This window comes from Colobus angolensis, unplaced genomic scaffold, assembly GCF_000951035.1.
Source record: "Colobus angolensis palliatus isolate OR3802 unplaced genomic scaffold, Cang.pa_1.0 Scaffold7, whole genome shotgun sequence".
Taxonomy (NCBI): domain Eukaryota; kingdom Metazoa; phylum Chordata; class Mammalia; order Primates; family Cercopithecidae; genus Colobus; species Colobus angolensis.
Window position 1 is genome coordinate 8,244,479 of NW_012120709.1, and position 17,307 is coordinate 8,261,785.

Sequence of the window (17,307 nt, forward strand, 5' to 3'; positions counted from 1 at the left end):
GGGTTTCGCCACGTTGGCCAGGCTGGTCTTGAAGTCCTGACCTCGTGATCCGCCTGCCTCAGCCTCCTAAAGTGATGGATTACAGGTGTGAGCCACCGCGCCCAGCCCAACATTTTTTTTTACATAAAATGTTTGCCAGTCATATACTAATGTGGGCACATACTAATTATTCCACAAAAACTATCATTACATCATTTGCATGAGGCTGTAGTTATATTTATCATATAGCACTTGACGCTCTTCCACTAAAGATGTAGACCATTGTTCTTAACTTAATGCTATCATTAGAGATATGAAAATCCATCTGGAGAAAAATTTAGAAGAAGAGCGCCAGATATTACTGCAGCAACAAAAAATATGTCGAAATCGAGCACGTAAATGTTTTGTGGAGTCAAATCGGAGAAAAAAGTAAGTAATTGCACTTTATTTTGAAGTATAGAAATTCAAAGTCAGTATAAAGTAATAGTTTCTCTACTTTGTAGCACTTTATGAAACTAAGTCATGGCAGTGTTATCTGTGAAACACTGACCAAGATTTGTGTGACTTTGGAAATTTTATTATTGTTTTCCTCCCCATAGCACAAGGGTGGTGGTGTATTATCTAGGTCTCTGACAGTAGCAGTCTTTTTTTTTTTCATAGAACAGCTTATTGCATTGTCATATACACTTCTTAAAATGACTATGAAATGTACTATCTTCTTTTTTTGCATCATTTCATGATGATTTTAAAATTACCAATTAATATTTAGTCTCTGTTGGTATATAGTTTGAGTTTGATTTGTTATTCACTTCTATATAATTTTTCTATATCTGCCACTTTTCATTTGTTCAATCTGAAAAAATGGAAAAATATGAATAATGGTACAAAAATTGGAAAAATATGAATAATGGTAGAAATATGAATAGCAGTAGAAGTGGTAGAAATGTTTTATAAGTGAATGCTTGGCCGGGCGCGGTGGCTCAAGCCTGTAATCCCAGCACTTTGGGAGGCCGAGATGGGCGGATCACGAGGTCAGGAGATCGAGACCATCCTGGCTAACACGGTGAAACCCCGTCTCTACTAAAAAATACAAAAAACTAGCCGGGCGAGGTGGTGGGCGCCTATAATCCCAGCTACTTGGGAGGCTGAGGCAGGAGAATGGCGTGAACCCGGGAGGCGGAGCTTGCAGTGAGCTGAGATCTGGCCACTGCACCCCAGCCTGGGCGACAGAGTGAGACTCCATCTCAAAAAAAAAAAAAAAAAAAAAGTGAATGCTGGAAAAAGAAGCTTTCTAAGGTAAACTAGAAACTATAGTAAAGTAAAAATACAAATTGTTCAATCACGCTTAACATTTTTCAGGATGTTTTTTAAATATTAGATTTTTTTGAGACAGAGCAGTTATGCCATTTTTTAATTGTTTTTGCTACCTTGTCCATATTTCTACAATACATGAATAGCAGAAAATCCCTAAAGTTTATTAACTACATCACTGGGTGTATGTTACAAATCCCATTTGAGAAACACAAAGTTGTTTACCTATAATTTTTGCCTGGCATTATGTTTATTTTTAGATTAACTTTTTCATTATGTAGTTTAAATTATTTACTGAAATTTAGAATTTTATTTTGTATGTATCTGTTTCCATTTTTCTCCTACTTTTGGGCTCCTGGCATCTATAAACGGCATGTGACAGATTTTCGATAAAGATGAATAATCATATGTTGAAAGAGTAATGGACTTTGGGGTCAGAGATGTAGGAAATGCTAGCTCTATGAATTAAAGGAAGTCTGTTTAATGTCTTTAAGCCTCAGTTTTCTCATTTATGATTGGAATTAATAACATCTGTTTCAATGGATTTTGCTGTACAGCAGAAAGGGTAGAAATAAAGTGGAGTATTTGAGAATACATGTAAAAATATCAGTGTCTGACATATAAGACTTCTTATTTTTATTATTAATGTTTGTCAATTGTTTATTTTACAATAATCGACTTTGTGTAATAGCAAGCCTTATATGGAATTTTATTAATAAATTTTCTATTTGTATTCTCTCATCAAATGTAAGAATTCTGATGTAGAAAATGACAGAAAAGAAATTTTGGTTTAAAATTCTAAGAGGCAGGACATTTTCCAATAAAATATTATTGTGTTTTAGTTTCTGTTACCCTAAAGTGCAATGTAAAGATACATAAACATTTCTTTTAAAACACTAATCATTTGTCTCTGTATTTCACCTTTTATAAGGGGGCCAAATTATTTGTGCATATCCCTATTTCAGGAGCTGTTTATAATATGGTCTTCTTAACCATGCCATGATCTATCAATTTATACTTTACATCATTTAAGTTTATACTGTCCACTTACATTGTGGTCACAAAGGATTTTTTTGTTTTGTTGTGGTTTTGGGGGTGTGTGTGTGTGGTTTTTTGAGATGGACTCTCACTCTGTCGTTCAGGCTGGAGTGCAGTGGCACAATCTCAGCTCACTACAACCTCTGCCTCCCAAGTTCAAATGATTCTCCTGCCTCAGCCCCCAGAATAGCTGGGATTACAGGCACGCACCCCCATGCCCAGCTAATTTTTTTGTATTTTTAGTAGAGACAAGTTTTCGCCATGTTGGCCAGGCTGGTCTCAAACTCCTGACCTCAAGTGATCCTTCCACCTCGGCCTCCCAAAGTGCTGGGATTACAGGCATGAGCCACCATGCCTGGCCATCCATACTATATTAAAGAAAATTAGGATATTTTGAAGTTATCTTTGACTATTTAAAATGTTGTGACATAAGACAGTCGTTTATTCACTCAACTAACATTTACTAGGAAACCCCAAGTTTTCATATTCTGAAGAATAAAAAGATACAAAGCATAATTTCTGCCCTCAGATTACTGATAGTGAAATAATAAAAGATGGCAATGCTATGCAGTAAGTACTACAATAGCATTACTTCTAAGATTCTATGGAAGCACATGCCATAGACTTAAAGGACAAGAAAGAATTCCTGGAAGAACAAAGTCTTTTGTATTAGTTAACCAAGAGTTAGCCAGAGAAGATGAAGAGGAAGGGAGATGTTTTATTTAGAGAGAACAATATGTGAAAAAGCCTAACGTTATGAAATACAGGACAAAAGTTGTATGTAGCTGATGCATGGGAATATGTGTAAGAGTATCAGGAGATGAAGTTACAGTGTTGATAGTACACATTTTATGAAATAACTTTTATGACAATCTAAAGAAATTAAAGATGCTGTTGAAGGAACAAAATCAGAGGAGTGTCATGATCAGATTTATATTTTAGCTCATTATAGCAAAGGGGTAGAGGATGAATTGAAAACAGGCTGGAGGCAAAGAGTACAGTAGAAAGCTGTTATAATGTTCTAGGCAAGAGGATGGTTATGGAGGTGGAGTTGGATTGAGTAGATAGGGTCAATAGAAGTCAAGGATTAATTATAGGTGAAGCATGATCAGCATTGCCAGAAATGGAATTCTTGTAGATTATGAAAACTTTAACATTTTAACATAAATTTTTCTAAAATACAATGCATATTTCTGTAATTTTTCATATAGTTTATGATAAAAGTGGTTTGATCTTCTTACCCTAGAATCATTATTATGAGCATTAAATATTCTGCATTATATTATTGTACTGCCTTTGAGCTGTTAAGCTTTATTTAGTCTATAATAAGTAGCCTGTAACAGTTAAACTTGGTGAGTTCTTGCATCGAGGATTATCTATCTTCTTGTAATTTCTCTTTTTAAAATTAAACTCTTGGCGCAGTGGCTCACGCCTTTAATCTCAGCACTTTGGGAGGCCGAGGCGGGTATATTACTTGAGGTCAGGAGTTCAAGACCAGCCTGGCCAACCTGGTGAAACCCCGTCTCTACTAAAAATACAAAAATTAGCCCGGCATGGTGGTGCACTCCTGTAATCCCAGCTACTCAGGAGGCTAAAGCAAGAGAATCTCCTGAACCTGGGAGGCAGAAGTTGCAGTGAGCCAAGATCACGCCACAGCACTCCAGCCTGGGTGACGGAGCAAGGCTCCATTTAAAAAAATAATAATAAATTACATTAAATTAAACCAATTTATACTCTTTATTTTGAGGTAATTGTAGATTCACAGGCAATTGTAAAAAATAAAACAGAGAGATTCCATATACCTTTTACCCAGTTTCCCCCGGTGATAACATCTTGTAAAACTATAGTACAGTATCACAACTAGGATAATAAGATGTCTGTAGTCAAGATACAGAACACTTCCATCACCATAAAGATCCCTCAAGTGTTGTCTCTTTATAGCCACACCTACTTCTCTCCCAGTCCCACCCCCTGGAAATCACTAATATGATGTTCTCCATTTCTACAGTTTTTTTTCATTTCCAGAGTGTTGTATAAATGGGATCATACCATACATAACCTTTGGGGTTGGCTCTTCTCACTCAGTACAGTTCTTTGGGATTCATTCAAGTTGTAGTGTGTATCACTAGCTTTTTTATTTTTATTGCTGAATATTTATTATTATTTCATGATATGGATGCACCAGAGTTTGACCATTCACCCATTGAAGGACATGATATCTCAGTCTATTATAAATAAAGTTGATAAAAACATTCATGTGTAGGTTTTTGTATAAACATAAGCTTTTATTTCTCTGGGATAAGTGACCATGAGTACTCTAGGTAGGTCACATGGTAGTTGCACGTTTAGTGTATTTAAAAACTGCCAGCTGTTTTTCAGAGTATAAGCATGATCCAGATTTTCCTCATCCTCACTAGCATTTGGTATTGTCACTTTTTTATTTTAATCATTCTGATAGGTATGTAGTAATATCTCATTGTGGTTTTAATTTGTACTTAGGGAAGTACAAAATTGCTAATGATGCAGATTATCTTTTCATATTTTATTTACCATCTGTTCTCTTTTAGTGAAATTTTCTTTACATTTGTATTCATTTTTAATTTCTTTACATTTGTATTCATTTCTTTACATTTGTATTCATTTGTTTACATTTGTATTCTTTTATTGTTGAGTTTTGAGAGCTCTACATATATTCTAGATGCTAGTCCTTTGTCAGATATGTAGCTTGTAAATATTTTCTCCTACCTTGGAGATTGTTTTTCCATCTTCTTGATAGAGTCTCTTCCAGAGCAGAAATTCTGAATTTTGATGAAATTCAGTTTATTGGTTTTTCTTTTTATGGACTGTGCTTTTGGTGTGAAGTCTGGGAACTCTTTGCTTAGCCCTAGGTTCTGAAGATTTTCTCCTGTGTTTTATCCTCAAAGTATTATAGTTTTATGTTTTACAGTTCAGTCTGTGATCCAGTTTTAGTTAATCTTTGTATGAAGTATCAGATGTTTATCAAAGTTTGGTGGTTTTGTTTGATAGTTTTTTGGGGGATGTGTTTTGTCTCCAGATGTCCAATTGGCCCAGCGTTATTTGTTGAAAAGGCTACCTTTTCTCCATGAATTGTTTTTGCACCCTGTCAAAAATCAGTTGAGCATATTTGTATGCATCTATTTTGGGGTTCTTTATTCTATTCTACTAATTTTTGTGTCTATTCTTCCATCAACACTCCACAATTTTGATTACTGTAGCTATATAATAAGTCTTCAAATCATGTAGGCTGATTCTTCCCACTTTGTTCTTCTACAGAATTGTTTTAGGTATTCTAATCTGCCTTTGAATATAAAATTTAGAATAACCTAAACCTGCAAAAATTATTGTTGGGAGTTTCATAGGAATTGCATTATACTTGTATATCAATGTGGGATGGGGAAAATTGACATCTTCTATTGGTCTAAAATTACCTTTTTTGTGTGTGTCTCTGCCAGGCTTTGGTATCAGGATGATGCTGGCCTCATAAAATGAGGATCTCCTAATAAATCTACTGAGTTTTTTATTTCAGTCGTTGCATTTTTTAATTCTAAATTTTTTCATTTGACTCTTCTTTATGTTGATTCTTTATATCTTCTATTTATTTTCTGAAACTATTTTTTCATCTGCAGACGTGCTCATTGAAGCATTTTTGTCGTGGCTGCTTTAAAATTTTAGCAAATAATTCTAACATTCCTGTCATCTTGATGGTGGTGTATGTTGATTGGCTCTTTTCACTCAGTTTGAGAGCTTCCTGGTTCTTGGAATGACAAGTGATTTTCTATTGAAACCTGAACATTTTCATATTCTATTCTAAGATTCTGTGGCTTATTTAAACTTTCAACTTTAGCTGGCTCTCTCTGACACTGCTCTAGCGGGGGAAGAAGGGATGCAGCCTCACCATGGAAAGATGGAGATAGAAGCCAAGGTTCATCAGTCAGCCTCTGTGGACACCAGACGAGTAGGAGGGTTCCTTATTACCGCTGAGCAGTAGCAGGAGTTCCAGCTTCTCACATGGTCTCCATTGATACCACAGTGGAGGTGGCCTTATTACTGCTGGATGGTGATGAAAGTCATGTCTCACTGCAGGCTTCCTCATGTCTCTCTGCAGGCCTCCTCAGATATCACCCACTATGGAGAGGTAGGGCATCTCTTCCTGCTGGGTAGGTGAAAATCCAGACTTGCCACATAGTCTCTGCTAATACCAGGGTGAGGAGAAGACCACATTACCACCAGGTGGAGATGAAAGCCAGACGTTCTACTCAGCTTCTCTGACAACATCCCTACAGCAGGGTTGAGGGCACATTGTTATAAGGGAGGCAAGGGTAGAAATCTAAGCTCTCCATTCAGTCTTTTCTGGCTGGATGGGAGTGGAACCACAATTTTCTGTGGTGTTCGGATGGAGTAGCAGGATTATTGCCTAAGTTTTCTGCCTAGCTATGCTGATCTTTTCCTTATCCTGAGGCTAGAAAGAGCAAACTTTAGTTGGTGTGTGTGTGTGTGTGTGTGCGCGCGCGCGTGTGTGTGTAAGCTTTTTGATGCTTCCATGCTTCCAGCTTTTTTCTGCTCCAAGTCTGGAATATATGAAGCAAAAAGAAAACCCAGAGAACTTAATCACCATGTCCTTCCTCAGGCGCCAAGGTCCCTAGCCTGCTGACCTCCTCTTCTTCACTTCTCAGACTCTTCTTATGGGGGGGTGTGTATGTGTGTAGTTGTCCCTTGGTATCTGCTGGGGATTGGTTCCAAGACCCCCAGGGATACCAAAATCCACAGATGCTCAAGGCTCTTATATAAAATTGTAGAGTATGTGCATACAATCTATGCACGTCCTCTCATATGCTCTAAATCTTTTCTAGATTACTTATAATAACTAATACAGTGTAAATGTTATGTAAATCGTTGTTATACTGTATTTTTATTTGTATTATTTTTATTGCTGTATTGTTACTTTTATTGTTTTTTTTCCCAAGTATTTTCAATCCAGGGTTGGTTGAATCTATAGATATGGAACCCACAGATATGGAGGGCAAACTGTATATATCATGTACAGGAGTTTTAGTTGTACTTAGTGGGAGAAATTGAAAAAGTATGTCTACCTCCATTTTCCCAGAAGCAGAATTTGTTTCTTTTTAATGTTAGTATTTCTCCTTCTAGCAGCTCCTTCACATTTTTAAAATATTTCTAATACATTTTAACCTACCGAATAGAGGGATTTTGTTAGAACTGAAATCTAAGAATAGTGAATGAGGACCTAAGTGATCTCGTTACTGAATTTTTGAGCTTTAGTTAATTGATATGTTTCTTTTCACTGACACCTCAGCCTTTAGAGAAATGAGGTACTTTTATGTTTTTCCTTTGTATGATGTATATTACTAGTTCTATGAATCTTTATTGTTTGGGTGTTTTACCCTGTGATAGTGTATTGAGGGTGATATTCAACCTTTCATTTGTTTTCTTTTACAGTCAAGTGAAAGACAATCTGTTGGAAAATGTGATTTTCAATACATTCTTTTAGGATTTCAAATAATTTTAAGTCTCAGAAAGCACAGAATCATAATCTGGGACACATGTTTCTTTGATAGGCAATGAAAACTCACAGTATATTATTGGGTTTAGTTCTATTTCGTATAGGCTTATTTTTGGTATTATTGTTTGTTAAAAATGATATTTTTCATTTCTAGAAACTATGTCTCCAACTGCATTTTTTAATTTGCAAGAACAATTTTTCCTTATTTTTAATTTTTTAATTTCTAATTATCTCAAAATATGTTTAGCTTTACAGTTTAATATTATCATATCTCTAGAAAGTTGTAACTACTTAGATCTGAAATATAGTTCCATTCAGAAAAAAGAAATGTATCACAAAAGGCAAGTTCTTCAGTTCTACATTTGTCTCCTGTGACCTCAGGTACTCTAAATACTACTCCCTAGGTTCTATTGTTAAACTGTTGCCATGATGTTTATTTGCTCACTTCTTAAGAGTATTTCCAACAGAGGAAAATGATACCCGTAGCTGTAGACTCCTGGGAAACTAGAACAAGTAGTTTGGCATATAGCTGTCATTTGATGAGATGGCTCACATTTGAGCCAAGGTGCTCTACATGTTTCATGAGGCAGAACTGCACATGTTAAACAGACGCTTCCAAAGTTGCTAAGGCAGATTGTGTTTCTTCTGCAAAAAAGACTAATTCCAGGGTAAATAGGAAGCAAAAATGTACTTTCTCAACTCTGAATTCTACAATGGTAGAGAAGCTTTCTCATTTTTATTGCCAGTTCCTTCTATTCTCACAGCACTTACCAGTGCCTGGCACCGAATAATATAAAAGGAATCCTGTAAATAGTCATGGAGTAATGAAAGAATATAGTAATCATCACTATGATTGCTTATTAAAACTTTTTATTATTGGCCTATCATTGAGTTCAGGAGTAGAAATGTCTGCTTATTGGTCACACTCCATCCCTGGTTTAATGTGGCTCAACCTAACACAGGCTTTATTTTCTCCAGTCCCATAAAATACTGCATGAAATTATTATTACTTTCTGTATACATTTTAGCCCAGAAAACCTGGCCACCGTGGAACAATATGAAATAATGCTGATGATAATTTGCTATCAAAATAACTTTTGGACAATAACAAGGAAAATACCACCTCTTAGCTTTGGAAATCCATCATTCATCATTGCCAAATATTGCTGAGTTGGTGGTTATTTTCTCAGTTTCTCAAACATGCTAAGTTTTTTTCCCTCTCAACTCAGGGCCTTTGCATACTGTTTCTGCCTGTAGCACTTTTTTCCCCATTTTTAAAATGATTTTCCCGTGTGTATTTGGAGTTTTTTAGCTTAAATATCTCCAGAGAAATATTCTCTGTTTACCTTATTTAAAGTGGGTTACCCTGGCTCCCTATCTCAAACTAGAGTTTCTTTACTTCCTAGCACTTATGACAATTAGTAATTCTTTGTTTACTTGGTTTTGTTAGCTTGCCTCGCTAGATAATAAATACCTGCCTGAACCATATCTGTTGTACTTACTGTTATATACTGAACATATACATTATTAAATCAAAATAATAGATAACTGCTTTTAAAAGTGCTCTGATTATATTTGAAGTTGACATATAGTCAAACATGTATTAAACAATTATTTATTAAGCATCTACCAGATACAAAGCATTGTGTTAGGAACAGGAATTCCAGAAATTAAAATTTCAGGCTCTGCACTCAATGAACTTGGAGAGTATGATGGGGAAGACAGACAGTTAAAATGCAATTAAGTATTTCATTTGACAATGGTATTGCATGCTGCTGTATTCCGAGCCCTATGCTATGTGCTGACACAGACACTGAACTTACGATACTTAGAGTCTGATAAGCAATGCAGAAAAGTAAATAATTACAATATAGTGAGATAAATCCTATGGTAAGGTTAAGCTTAGGGTTCCATGGGAAAACAAATTCATGTTATGTGTGGAAGTTGGAGATGAAAGTGCTTTCAAGAAAAAAAAAATACAGAAAGGTTGTTACATACTGTATACTCGTTTAAAACTAGATAGAATCAGGCTGCCTAGTTTAGACTCCCAGTTCTTCCACTTAATAGTTATGTGGCCTTGCACAAGTTACTTAACCTTTTTAAGATTCAAGTTTTTTGTCTGTAAAATGCTTACCTCAGAGAACTGCTGTGGAATAAAACAAGGTAATACATATAAAATACTTAGCATTTATAGTACCTGACCATACTAAGCACTTGTAATGAATGATGATCATTTTCACAGGTCACCTTATATGTAATGACAAACTTTGCTTTGCCAACAGCCTTCTTCCAAACATTCTTTCCAAATCAGTCCCTAGCACCCTGATAGTATCCCTCTATCCAAAATATAAATGCCAATCATATAAATGCTCACATGCACAGTGCTTTTGGGAGGAAAGTAAACATGGGAAACTTTCACCCCCAAGAACCCCCCAAAACAATTAAGACTTAAAGCAACTGAAGATATGTGATTATATTAGAAATTGTTTCTAGAACCCCAAATTGAGGAAAACATGGATGAAGTATTTTTTTGGATACATGATAAGATCTGTGCTTATAGCTTCTGTTTACTCTATGATAAAGGATGTGAGAGGGAGGTAGAAAGTGATATCATGGAAAGTGTGAAGATACTCAAAGATAGATATAAAGGTGTCATCTTTGCTCTTTGTTGTCATTTCTGGCCATTGCTCTCCCTTTTCTCTAAAATCCTCCAGCTCTCTTCAAGCACATGCCATCAAAATATACTGCTTACCCCTCCTTTTCCTAACTGCAGTCATCTATAGATCCTCTGTGTCATTCCTTGAAAATTTTAGCAACTTTGCTCTTTTTGTCTCCCTACCACTATTCTAGTGATCATTCTTTGTGATTTTAGTGTCCATATAGACCATTCATCCAGCCTAATGATCTGTCATTTTCTTGAACTTCACCCATTCAATGGCACATCACCTCAACTATTACGAATTACTACTTCACCTCCAAAATCTCAATTTCAGTCATCTCAATCTCTGATCTATATCTCCTATTTTTCCATGTCAGTTCCTCTAGTACTCTGAATTCAACAGTTCTAAAACCCCACCAGGTCCTCCAATCCATTTATCTTACTACCCTTTTTCTGTTAATCCCATCCCTCATGTTCTCACTTCTGTTCAAACTGAGTTTTACACTCCATAGTCTATCATTATCATTTCCCAGAATATACCCTCAAACCTCTTGCAGTCAATCTCCACCCTTCATAGTGACCACTGTTATAATTCCTATCATTGGAGTTAATTTTTCTGGTTGAGATTCATCCATGTATTAGTTCATTCTTATTGCTGAATGGTATTCCATTGTAAAACTATATCATAATTTATTTATCCATTCTTCTACTGATAGGCATGAGGTTATTCTAATTTGGGACTAGTAATAAAGCTGCTGGTGGAAAGATAATTATAACCAAAATGGTAAAACATGAGAGAATCCATAAGTAGGAAATCTTTTTGTGAATATACATTTTTATTTGTTCTGAGCAAACTAAAAGTACAATTGCTAAATCTTAGGGTATGTGTTTGTTTAACCATGTAAGAAGGTGTCAAACAGTTTTCCAAAAGGTCTGACCTTTTTTACACACCCTCCAGCAATGCATGTGAGTCCCAGTGGCTTTATAACCTTCCCAGTCAGCCTTTTTAATTTTAGCTGTATAGTATGTGTAAATTGGGTTAGTTTGCACTTACCTGATGTGTCATTCCTAAGTTTTTTATGAAATATCTATTCAAATATTTTGTCCATGTTTTAAGTTGGGTTGTTTGTCTTCTTGTTGAATTGTAAGATACATATATATTCTGGGTACAAGTTCTTCGTCACAGATACATATTGCAAATATTTTCTTCTAACATGTGGCTTGCCTTTTCATTCATTTAATGAAATCTTTCAAAGAGCAGTTTTATATTATGATGACATACAATTATCAATTTTTTGTTCTATGGCTAGTGCTTTTCGTGTCTTCTCTAAGACATCTTGTCCACCCCAAGGTCATAAAACTAGTCTTCTTGATTTCTTCTGGAAAGTTCATACTTACAGATTTTCAGTCTAGTTTTATCATTCATCTCAAATTATATGTGTGTAGTACGATATAAGGGTTGAGTAGTTTTTTCACATAAGTGTATTTAATTGCTCTAGCACCATTTGTTGGAAAATAATTTCCTTTCATCGGTGGCCTTGATGCATTTTTTGAAAATCAGTTGAGGGTCTACTTCTGTGCTCTGTATTTTGTTCCATTGGTCTATTTACTCTTATACTAATACTACACTGCCTTGATTATTGTAGCATTATAGCAGGAATTCTCAACAGCAGTACTATTGACATTGTGGATGAGATAATTATTTATTATGGGGGGACTACTGTATAGGAATTTTAGGATGAAGTATAGGATGTTTAACAGTACCCTTGCCTGCTGTCCACTAGATACCAGTAGCACAACCCAGTCATGACCATTTAAAATGTCTCTAGACGTTGTCAAAGGTCCACTTGAGGGGGAAGGAGCAAAACTTTCCTCAGTTGAGAACCACTTCTTTATAGTGAAATAAGATAGTGTGTAGCCTCCGATTTTGTTTTGATTCAAGATAGTTTTGCTTATTTTAGGTATTTTTACTTTTCCCTATAAATAAATCTGTCTGGTTTTGAGTAGGATTGTGGTGAATTTGTAGATAAATGTAGACAGACCTGATAACAATTCTAATTGCGTTAATAAAATTGAGTCTTGCAGTCCATGAAATCCATGAACATAGCTTATCTCTTCTCCTCTTCCCCCCACCCTTTATTTTGGTTGGGTTTTGTTTATTTGTTTGTTTGTTTGTTTGTTTAATTTCTCTCAGCAGCATTTTCTAGTTTTCAATGCAGAAGTCTTGCATGTCTTTGTTAAATGACTCCTAAGTATTTTGTATTTTGTAATGCTTTATTAATGAATTTATTTAAATTTCATTTTCAATTGTTTGTTGCTTATATGTTGAAATACAAATGATTTTTCTGTATTGATCTTGTATTGTAAGAACTTGTTAAATTTTCTCATTAGTTCCAGGAGTTATTTTATATATTCTTTATGATTTTCTAGGTATATAATTATGTCATCTGCAAATAAAGAGAATGTAATGTCTGTCTTTCCAGTCAATATGTCTTTTACTTTTTTGTTGGCCTCAGTGAACTTTCTAGGAGTACTTCCAGTGCAATTGGGGAATAGAAGTAGTATTAGTAACCCTCTTTGCCTTCTACCTTTTGGGGAAGTATTTACTATTTCACCATTAACTGTGCTGCTAGCTAGGGAATTCGGGTAGGTGCCCTCTATCAGATTGAAGAAGTTTCCTCTCATTCCTAGTTTGCTGAGAATTTTTATGAATGTGCATAGAATATTGTCAAATAGTTTTTCTAAATCTATTTTGATGATCATATCGCTTTCCTCTTTTTTGTCAATATAGTGAAATTCACTAATTTTGCATTCCATGGATAACCCTCATTTGGTAATGATGTGTTATTTTTATAAATTGCTGGATTTTATTTGCTAATACAGATTGAGTGCTCGTTATCTAAAATGCTTGGAACTAAAAGTGTGGTGGATTTTAATTTTTTTTTTGAACTTTTGGAATATTTGCATATGCATAATGAGTTATTGGGATTGGGACTCAAGTTTAAGCATGAAATTCATTTATGTTTGATAAACACCTTATGCACATAGCCTAAAGGTAATTTTAATGTAATATTTTTAAATAATTTTGTGCATGAAACAAAGTTTGTGTACACTGAACCATCAAAAAGCAAAAGTGTCATTATCTCAGTCAACCATGTGGACAATCTGTGGTTGTTTGGTCATCACCACCATTCCTGAGTCTGAATTTATATGCTACTCATAAGGAATCACTTTCTTGTAGTTATTCACACTTAACTACTTAAAAGTAAAATATATGACAGATAACATTAACACAATGAAAAAGTAATGTGTTTAAGATAAAGAACCAGTACAGTAGCATCACCAGAATACCTGTATCAGCTGTCAGAAAACAGCAACAGCAAACAAAGGCAGACTTTCAGTCTTCATGTCAGTGCTCAAAAGTTTCAAATTCTGCAGCATTTCAGATTTTGGATTTGTGGATTAGAGATGCTTAACCTATATTTTGTGAAGGATTTTTGTGTAATGTTGATGAGAGATATTGGGCTATAAATTTCTTTGCTTGTAATGTGTTGTTGGGTTTTGGAATCATAGTTATGCTGGCCTTATAAAACATGGCGGGGAGTGTTTTCTGCACTTCTATATTTTGAAAAAGGTTGTATATGATTGTCATTTCTTTTTTAAATGTTTGACAAAAAAATTATATCTGAACCTAGAGTTTTTTTGTGGGAAACTTGTTAATTATAAATTACATTTTATTAATGTGTAGAGGTTTTCATATTTTATTGTCTTTTGTGTCAGTTTTGGAAAGTAGTTTCTTTTAAGAAATTGGTCCATTTTACCTAAGTTGTTGAATTTATTAGTATAAAGTTGTCTGTAATGTTCTCCTGTTATTTCTTAAGGCCTGTGGTATTTGTAATGATATCCTGTCTTGCATTCATGATATTATTAATTTTTGTTTTCCCATTTTTTCTTCATTGTTCTTGCTAGGAACTTATCAATTTTCTTAACATTTTCCAAAGCAACTTGTCTGTGTTTTCTCTATTTTTTTGCTTACTATTTCATCAGTTTATTTTCTTTTTATTAGATTCTTTCTTTTTCAGGATAAATTTGCTCATCTTCTATCTTGTTAAGGTGGAAACTGAAGTCATTGATTTTAAACCTTTCCCCTTTTCTGATATAGCATTTAAAATTATAAATTGGCCAAGCATGGTGGCTCACTGCCTGTAATCCCAGAACTTTGGAAAGCCAAAGTAGGAGGATTTCTTCAGGCCAGGAGTCAAGACCAGCCTGGGCAACAAATCAAGACCCCCCATCTCTATAAAAAAAAAAATTAAAATTAAATAAAATTATAAATTTTCTTCCAAACGCTCTTTTAACTGCATTTAACAAATTCAGTATGCTGTATTTTCATTTTTATGTCATTCAAAAATTTTTTTTTTTTTACTTTAGATTTTTTTCTTTGATCTGTGGTTTTTTAGTACGGTGTTTTCATTTTTTCTTTAATTTTCAGTTATTTGGAGCTTTTCTAGATATTGTAATTGATTTCTAATGTAAATGTGTTTTGGTCAAAGAACATACTCTGTATGATTTAAATCTTATGAAATCCATTAACACTTCTTTTATGGCTCAGCATAAGATTTTTATGGTGTACTTGGGGAAAGACTATATTATTATTGTTGGGTATAAATTATTACTGTTCTATAGATATCACCTAGATTGATGTAGCTGATAGCATTGTTCAAATATTCTGTATTTTGGAGACAGAGTCTCACTCTGCCTTCCAGGCTGGAGTGCAGTGGTGCGATCTCGGCTCACTGCAAGCTCCGCCTCCCCAGTTCACGCCATTCTCCTGCCTCAGCCTCCAGAGTAGCTGGGGCTACAGGCGCCCACCACCATGCCCAGCTAATTTTTTGTACTTTTTTAGTAGAGACAGAGTTTCACGATGTTAGCCAGGATGGTCTCAATCTCCTGACCTCGTGATCCACCCGCCTCGGCCTCCCAAAGTGCTGGGATTACAGGCATGAGCCACCGCGTTCAGCCTCTTACTGACACTTTTGTCCAGTTGTTCTAAGAAAGGATGTTACAATATGCAGCTAGGATTGTGGATTTGTCCGTTTCTATCTTTAGTTCTGTGTTTGCCTTACGTATTTTGAAGGTCTGTTATTAGGTTCATACATCTATATAATTTTTGTGCCTTCCTAATGAATTGACCTTTCTATCATTATGAAATGTTGTATTTTATCTCTAGTAATACTCCATTTCTTAAAGTCCAACATTAATAGCACTCTAATAAATTTGTCTGATATTAGTATACATAGTCAAAAACTTCATCTGATATTAATGTAGTCAAATAAATTTCTCAAGCTTTTCCATTCTTAGGTCTTCAGCCCATGTATATTTGCAGTTGGGTCTTACTTAGTATCCATTCCAGCAAGTGCTAAGTCAGAAACTGTGAAAGGTCTGAGATTTTGCCCTACTTGCGAGCTAATAATTTAGTTTACCATGATTTCACTCAGTACCAGTGAGATAGTTGTTAATTCATGTTGCCTGTTTTGAAATATTAAACAAATAACTTTTGTTTCCTTGTTTTCATGAGTGTCTGCCATATGACATAAATGTTTAGTGTCTTTTTTGATAACTCAGATGCGAGATATTACCGAACGACTTAAAATACATTAATTAGAGGAAGGCTTATAAACTTATGATTTAACAAATTCCCCTGAGCATCTAGGCAGCCATGGATTTCTCAAACCAACTCTCAGATATACAGTTTTGTCTAGAGTTAGCTCCATATCCGCCATATTAAAGGACAGACCATCAAAGCATTTGCCCAGGAAACAAATCTGTAAGGATCACTGAAATATCACTAACATAAATCAGTTATACATATCAGCTGACTAAGATTCCTTCCTTACCTAACTAGATAAATGTAAATTGTTCTCATTACCAGTGAAGTAGATAGTGCTCTAAAAGAAAAATACAATAGTACAAAAAAAAATCCCTGGAACAGTCATCTCTGTTTTAAAAAATGTCATAGGTATAAGTTGTTTTATGCAGTTACATGCCGCACTATCAGCCATGAGACATAAAGACGACAGTTGCCTAAGTTGGCAGTTGCAGTGCACTGATACTCGGAAACTGAATAATGCATGATGTAGTGCTATTTACTAGGAAGATTTTAATATCATAAAACTAATTTCTAAAATCAAAAAAAGTTTTATTCTTCAGAAAAGCATACATAATAAATGGATGTAATCTTTTTAAAATAACATAAAGAAGAAAGTAAACAATTTTTGTTAATAAACATTTCTCCCCATCTCTACTAAATAAATGTTAACTGGTTTTTAATATACTGACTTAAAGTTATTATTCTGGTCATTTGCTTCTCTATAACAAACCACCCTAAAATTTAGTAGCTTAAAACAGCTTATTAAAAATCTGTGTTGAATGGCTGAGCTGGTTTATTCTCCCTTGGAAGTCTCATGCTATTGCACTCAGATTTGTGCTGTGGTTGGTGTTATCTGAAGATTCCACTTCATTGGATATCCAAGATAGTTTCTTCAGTCACATGTCTTGTGCTAGGCTGAGAAGGCTAGAACAGTTGGAACCAAGCCAGTTATCTCTCTCCAATGCTGTCTTGCCTGTTAGCTAGCTTGGGCTTCTTTTCAGCATGGTGATCCCAAAGGCACTAAAATTCTTACATGGGGTTGGGCTTTTCCTGGAGTGAGCATTCCAGAAGTCCAAGTTGGAAACTGCAAAATTCTAGCATGGTAAGTCACACAGTATCACTTCCATA

At 35.0% G+C, this 17,307-nt stretch overlaps 1 protein-coding gene across 1 annotated transcript in view; it reads left to right on the forward strand.

The window, feature by feature from the left end:
* The window catches only part of CEP126 (centrosomal protein 126kDa), an 86,905-nt gene that overhangs the window by 7,722 nt on the left and 61,876 nt on the right, over positions 1-17,307 (forward strand). Inside the window, exon 2 of the mRNA XM_011926614.1 lies at positions 289-408. Coding sequence (XP_011782004.1) covers positions 289-408 — 120 coding nt within the window. The remainder of the gene's footprint in view (positions 1-288; positions 409-17,307) is intronic.